At 46.7% G+C, this 7,585-nt stretch overlaps 1 protein-coding gene across 1 annotated transcript; it reads left to right on the top strand.

Moving 5' to 3' along the window:
• Positions 1-2,960: 2,960 nt before the first annotated feature.
• Positions 2,961-7,361, top strand: Esx1 (ESX homeobox 1). The gene is made up of 5 exons (XM_046420808.1): positions 2,961-3,020; positions 3,602-3,833; positions 4,024-4,342; positions 5,667-5,712; positions 6,978-7,361. The coding sequence occupies exons 1-5, from the start codon at positions 2,961-2,963 to the stop codon at positions 7,359-7,361; spliced, it is 1,041 nt and encodes a 346-aa protein (XP_046276764.1).
• The last annotated feature ends 224 nt before the right edge of the window (positions 7,362-7,585 follow it).

Below are 7,585 nucleotides of genomic sequence, written 5' to 3'. Positions count from 1 at the left end.
GCCATCACTGAACTGCTTGCAGAACTTGCCTGGACACATTGTGAGCTCACCTGTATGCATTGTGAACTATCTGTTGGTTCAGCGACTTGTGGTAGTGTTGGGGTATTTTTGCTGATGATGTCACCGGTGGTACAATTTTTCAAAGGAGCCCTCAATTGGCTTAATGTCATGGCATTTTGCATCCTCCTCTACTAGTGATGGTCTAAAATTTGGGGGCCAAAAGAGGTGAGGCAAAGAACCTCACCCCCCCACTGGTGCAAAGGCCTATCCACAAGTATAGCTATATGCTGGACCGGTAGTCAGTGACGGGTATGATCCAATTGCAGTGGTACCAACCTAAGACAGGAGGCTGACGCCTAGAGGTCAGTTCATCCGATGACGGGTAAGGACCATATGTTGAATTGGACTGCCTAACAGACACGGTCCCTAAGCCACATGCTTGTTGTTTAAACAGAGAGGGGGAGATGTTGAGAGCCACAGCCGAAGGGGCCCCAGCAAACTTCCAGCTGCCAGCAAACTTCCAGCTGCCAGCAAACTTCCAGCTGCCAGCTGATGATTGGCTCCTCGGCCCCAGCAACATCTAGCTGATTGGCTCCTCGGCCCCAGCAACATCTAGCTGATTGGCTCCTCTGCGGTGATGCTCATTGGGCTGTTTCCCTGCCCTTTCAGACCACGGAGCTGCTCATTGGGGGACTTTTTTGGCTCCGCCCACGTGACCCAGCCAATTGGCCTCAAGAGCAGGAGGATTGTGGGAGGTGGAGAGAAGCTTGGGTGGGAGAGAGAGGCTTGTGGAAAGCCGGTGGTGGCAGTTGAGGCTCTGAGGGTTTTTCCTGAGAGGCTGTTTTGTTTGGCGTGTGTGGTTCTAAAAATAAAGTTAGTTTCTTTTGACAAGTGGCTCCTGATTGTGCCCAGCCAGACTGCAGCAGATTGTGATTGAAATCAGAGGGGCTCTGGGAATGTCATTGTCTTCTTGGAAGGTCCTGCAGCTTGTGAAGAAATGTTTGCAGCATGTTCCCCCACCAGAATCTTGATGTTTTGCAGCCTGCACGTGGCAGCAGGGTGCCCTGTACTTCCCCAAAGAGAAATTAATTTTTTTTTCATGAAGGAAGGGGCCCAAGAAGACAAAAAGTTCCCAACAGCCTAAGTGTGCTAGAATGAGAAGTCTTTTAGAAAGTGAATTAGAGGGAGGGGTGGTGGCATACCCCTGTAATCCCAAGCATCTCAGCTCTGCTTGGGAAGCTGAGGCAGGAGGATAGAGTTCAAAACCAGCCCCAGCAATTTAAGGAGGCCCTAAGCAATTTAGTGAGACCCTGTCTCAAAATAAAACATAAAAAGGACTGGCTCAGTGATTAAGCACCCCTGGGTTCAATTCCCAGTACAAAAACAAACAAACCAAAAAACACCCACTGTCAACCCAGTCACAAAATTAAAAATAACAATAGGGCTAGGGATGTAGATCAGTGGTAAAGGCCCCCTGGTTCAATCACCAGTACAAAAAAAAGTGAATTGGTCACTTTCCTACCCCACCCTATGCAAACACAAAGTAGTGGGACTTATCCATTAGGCAGAGTAGCTGCAGTGCCTAGAGCCCTCGATCCTTTCAGGGGCCTATGAAAATGTCTTCATTTATTTTTAAATCAGAAGAAAAATGTTAACATAATCAAGTCTAGATTATATTCATCTTCATACCAATGCAACTGTAAAATACAATTTTAATTTTTTTTTCATGAAGGAAGGGGCCCAAGAAGACCAAAATGCCTAGGGTCCTGAAAATTCATAATGTGGCACTGCCACAAAAACGGTCTTCATAACTTCACCCTCCTGATGAGTCTTCCAGAAACCAGTCCACCAATCATTCATACAGTGCCTGTCCTGTTAATTTCTCCTCTGCACTGAGCAATGTGAGGAGGTGGGCTGGGAAACCCAACACTGCTAGACCCGAACCTCTGGTTTAGGAAGGCTCAGCTGGAGGAGGAGGATACCCGGCATCCAGAAATGTAAAGACCAATGAGATCTAACAGAAGGCGTCTAACGGGCGTGAGCGCGTACTCTTTGAACCTGCAGGGCACCGCACCACTATATTCTGCCTGGAATACAGTTATTTATTCATTTGAATTAAGACAGCACTACTCACTAGTACCATTGGCAAGTTACCTAACCTTCCTTTTGTGTAAAATGGAAATGACATAAGTAGTGGTTGTGAAGTTAAAATTAGAATAAATCATGTACAGTGCCAAGCATTGGACCCATTATTATTGGTTATTCTTATCATATTAAGAATAGTAACCGTTCTGTAGAACCTGCAAACATTTCTTGGAGGGAGAATCAAATTGCCTTCAATCATATCGTGGTCTCTTTACATTAGATACGTCAGTGGTGAGGAAGAACTCAGAAAGATAGTTCTGGAAAAAGGGGGAGCAGATGGGCGCAGTTGCAGGCAGACACCTGTAATCCCAAGGGCTTGGGAGGCTGAGTCCGGAAGATCGCGAGTTCAAAGTGAGTCTCAGCAACTTAGCAAGGTACTTAGCAACTGAGAGAGACCCTGTCTCTAATAAAAATATATATATATTTTAAAAAGTCCTGAGGATGTGGCTCAGTGGTTAAGCACTCCTGGGTTCAATCCCCAGTACCAAAAAGGGGGTGAGGGGGCAGAAAGAAGTGGTAGCAGGGAAGGCGGGGAAATCCTCCCGCGTCTACTGCACAGACCTGGGAAAACTGTGCTTTGAGCAACCATAGAGCGAGCTTTTGCAATGCGGGTTGCAATAAGAAGGGAAGCCACCTAGCACGGTAAATGTTCCAAGTGCCATGAACCTAAGGAAGGGGCCCCTGTAGCGTAAGCATTCTTGGATGCACCAAGCATTTGCAGATTTTTCCACTTGCACTCTGACGTGCACTCATTACTAAAAATCAGAAGTTCTTGGAGCTTTCTCAAGAGGCACGTGGAGTTTCTTGCAGCGTGCATGTTAACTTTCACACTGCTCAGCAAACTCGACCCCAAACTCCCGCTCTTGAAATGCAAGGTGGGTTCTAATTTCAAAAACCCAGAGCAGGAACCCTTCCAGCCAAACACTATCTTATCACTAGTCCGACACAGATTTGGGGCGCCAACGGTACAGAATCATATAGTCCTAGGAGTCAGCACCTCCTGGGAGGGAAGAATAGTGTTCAGAGACCAATACATAATAGCCTAACAACTTCACTTTAGCATGCTTTGGCTTTTGAGGGCTCCACATTTACCCCAGCCCTTTCGTTTCCTTCAGGTAAGGAAAGGACAACGCGCCACACTCAGGATTCAGAACATCGAGGTTTGGGTAGAGGAACACGCAGCTAGCACTTCTCCATCCGTTCCTGGAGCTAGTGCGAGGTCTTTCCCCTCGCCCCTAAGTCAATTTAACAACCCAGCACAGTCTCTTCCTCCAATCGGGCACTCCACCCGAGTTGACAATAGTTAAGCTGCAAATTGAAGCCATTTCTCAGCACAACACGCCCAATGCCAGCACCTCGCTCGCACACGCGCGCCCTATTTTATTTAGTCCTGGCCACAAGCGCGCCACCATCAGGACCCACCCACGCAAACTTGATGCACTGCGCATTCTAACAGAGGGCGTCTAACTGGCGTGAGTGCGTACTCTTTGAACCTGCGGGACGCACCGCACTACTATATAAGAAGTGCGACTCCCCCACGATACCAGAAGAGCACCACACAACAGCAGAGGGAAGGACGCGCAGCTTCCTCGACAGTACTTCAGACATGGATCCTCAACATAAGCGCACACACAGGGACACTAATTATCGCGGCATAGGGGCGGATAAGATGGATAAAGAACTAGACGGTCAGTGCTTTAAGGGGACAGGTGCTACAGCGAACTCTAAGAGAGGAACTTTTCCTAGGAAAGGCGCGTGGACAGGACGCTGGCGCAGTCGTCGCCGCAGCTATTCTATAGTGGCCCTTTTCCTTCTCCTGCCCACGCACCTTGGGCTCCAACGCTCTGGTCTTAGTTTTTTGCTTTCCTCCTTTCCTAGATGGGCAGCTTACCGTGATTTCGGCGGTTGTAGCGGGAGGAGACAAGCAAAATACACGGTCCGAACCTGAGCCTGGAGCAGAAGCAGAAGAAGACGGCCTTGTAGCAGACGCACCCGACCCCATTGACGACAAAAACCCTAAGGGCGACAGCGGCCAAGAGCTCGGGCAACAGCTTGAGGAGGCGGCCCCCCCAGCCGCGGAGGGGCCACAGCTCGCGGAGAGGAAGCAGCGCCGCTACCGCACCACGTTCACTCAGTTGCAACTGCAGGAGCTGGAGGGATTTTTCCGTCGCGTCCAATACCCCGACGTGTTTGCAAGGTAAGTGCCTTGTTTCAGAGGCGGCGCCCGTTTCCTTAGGGGGTTCAGAACTCTCCCCAGACCATTTCTCTCTGCCCGGGAGCCAGAAGCCTCCTAGGGGACTTATGGACGGTGGGGGAAGGGGGGCGACTTTGGGAAAGCCAGTGCGGCAGGGTCGGATACCGCCTTTATTTAAATTTTTGGTAATTTGTTAATCAGAGTGTTTTGCATTCCTTTTGATAATTTTTAAATATTGCACTAAACTGTTTAGCCATATTTCTAAGGTTTTTGGAGTTCTTTAGAGTTTGAGACCGCGGGGGACAAGCGCCTTCCTTGCCTCACGCTAGTGCCGGCTTTGCCACAAGGAGCGCTCTTTTCCAAACGTGCGGCGCAGTTTTGAACTTTCCAAAGCCTAGGAGTCCTAGTGGTCCGAACCCGCGTGGATAATGAAGGGGCAGGCTATTCTAACTTGGCTGGAATGAGGGACCAGGACGGGTCGGTGTGGGGAGTGGGGGCGCCCATTCTGACCCTGCTGTACTCAACTTTCTTATATATTTATTTATTTAGTTGTAGTTGGACACAATACCTTTGTTTTATTTATTTATTTTTATGTGGTGCTGAGGATCGAACCCAGTGCCTCACAGGCACTAGGCTAGCGCTCCACCACTGAGCCACAACCCCAGCCCCTGTGCTCAACTTTCATCCGCTAAACAGCAAAAAATAATTTCCATAAGGCACCCATGTGGCTTGGAGTTCACTCTTTGAGAGTTCGCCTCTCTTTAACAACAGACGGAAATATTTTGGTTTAGAGCAGCGCTTGAAAGGTGTTTTGCTTTTTGTTTTTCACAAAAATTTTCTTGGAACCTCCCAAGAAAAAAAATGTTAATGGTCATTTTCTGCTGTTCCACAAACAGAAAAATTCTCATATTCTGCTAATATTACCCAGACTCTTTCACATATAGTCCCTTTTTTCTATCTATATAGATAAATTGTCCTTGGGAAAACCCTCAAAGTGTATTACAGAAGCCAGGCGCGGTGGTGCAAGCCTGTAATCCCAGCTGCTTGGGAGGCTGAGGCGGGAGGATCTCGAGTTCAAAGCCAGCCTCAGCAAAAGTGAGGCACTAAGCAACTCAGTGAGTCCCTGTCTCTAAATAAAATACAAGAAAGGGCTGGGGATGTGGCTCAGTGGTCAAGTGCCCCTGAGTTCAATCTCTGGTACCAAAAAAAAAAAAAGAGTGTATTGCAGAAAACCAGACAGGGAGGTGGGTTTAGAAATAATGTATATCCATATAGTTCACTTTAGCCACAACTCCAAACACTGATCTTTTCAATTTTACCCCCTCAGGGAGGAGCTTGCAGGACGCCTGAATTTGACTGAAGCCAGAGTGCAGGTCAGTAAATCTTGAAAACGCAATTTGGCAGGACGGCCATTCTAAAACATGCTTCAGGTTAGGTTTTGTCACGGAAATTCTCAGTCTGGTGATTTTTGTTTTCTTCTTCAGGTTTGACGAATAAATTTTGGTGACTTTTTGGTTTTAGGTACTTGGTAATCTAGGGCTAAGTGCATGCTAGGCACTCTATGCTCTATCATGGAGCCCCACCTTCAGTCTTCCTCCAGGAGTCCTTTTAGTATGTGTGCTTCTGCATGGTACTGATATAAGCCAGTGGTGAAAATGAGGCTTCCATGTCCCAGCAATACAGGCTACAAAGTTCCTAGAACTGCATGGTCAGGCCCCCCTTGACCTACCACAGACTGTTTAATTCTCAAGAAGTTTCAGAGGTAGAATGAGCCTTTAAACATCCTGGAGAGAAACTTTCCTTGAAGGAAGCCAACATTGTCCTACTTACTAGTTACTTGAGACTAAAGGTAAGCTTTTGTTTTGAATAGGAGGAGTTCTTCTGGATATGACTTGAATTGGACAGGCTTTTTTTTGAAACCATGCTTGGCTTCCCCCACAACCAGGGTGACATTATTCCTGGTGAGAAGGGGCAGGAGCAACCAAGTAGCTAATGATTTGACATTTCTTTACCCTATTTATCAGGTTTGAGCAGTGGTAGCAGGGTCCTGGACCTGGTATAATTCATTACTTAGACCTGTATCGAGGTCTATAAGAAAACCATTAAAGAATTTGAAAAGTAGAATGAGAGAGATACAGCAATGTGCCAAACTCTGAACAAGGAAAGGAAAGAGATGAGCATTTACTCCCTTACGATATTACGGCAAGGGGCTGAGGTTGTGGCTCAGTGCTAGAGTACTCGCCTAGCATATGCGAGGCTCTGGGTTTGAGCCTCAGCACCACATAAAAATAAACAAAATGAAGGTATTATATCCAACTACAACTAAAAAATAAATACTTTAAAAAATATATTAGGGGCTGAGGTTGTGGCTCAGCAGTAGAGCACTTGCCTAGCATATGTGAGGCCCTGGGTTCAATCCTCAGCACCACATAAATATAAATAAATAAAATAAAGGTATTGTGTCCAACTACAACTAAAAAGTAAATATTTTTTAAAAATAAAAAGATACTACAACAATAAGGAAATAGCTTTATGTGTTGCAGTTTAAAAATATCAATGGCATATACAGTTGTATTTTTTTTCTATTATGACTGTTGAATATACTAAACCAATCCCTTTCTTTCCCCTCTGATTGAAGGTTTGGTTTCAGAATAGAAGAGCCAAGTGGAGACGACATCAGAGGGCACAGATGCTCAGAAATATGGGTCCTGTCATCATGGGCCCCCCTATGGGTGTATTCATCAATGGGCCCTATAGTGCTGTCCCTGTTCTGGAACCTGCTTGGAGATATGTTCCTATGATACCACAACCCTATGGGCCCCCTATCCCACCTATGGGACCCTGGCCACCTATGGGACCCTGGCCACCCATGCCTCCCATGCCACCCAGGCCCCCTCTGCCACCCAGACCACCCATGATGCCTATGCCTCCCAGGCCACCTATGGTTCCCTTTGGTCTCGCGCCTGTAGGTGTGGCATGGACCCCCATCATGGATGGTTATTTCGCAGGTCCCATTTTCTAAAGCATGGTCTTCATGATAATTTTTCCAAAATGTTTTTCTGCCACATATAAATTATACATAACACAGCACCAAGAGTTGTTCAGCAAGTACAAGATTAGTTCATCAGACACCTGTTACATGAATTGCACTTATTAGCAAAGTTTAGTGCCTTGTTGTTTCTGTACACTATGTGATTGTATGTTCAATAAAGATGTGTATTCTCAGTATCCTGGTTTTGAATGCCA

Source organism: Marmota monax, unplaced genomic scaffold (assembly GCF_021218885.2).
Source record: "Marmota monax isolate L192 unplaced genomic scaffold, Marmota_monax_Labrador192_F-V1.1 WCK01_AAM20220418_F8-fsc00050, whole genome shotgun sequence".
Taxonomy (NCBI): Eukaryota; Metazoa; Chordata; class Mammalia; order Rodentia; family Sciuridae; genus Marmota; species Marmota monax.
This window is presented reverse-complemented; position numbering and strand designations above follow the sequence as displayed.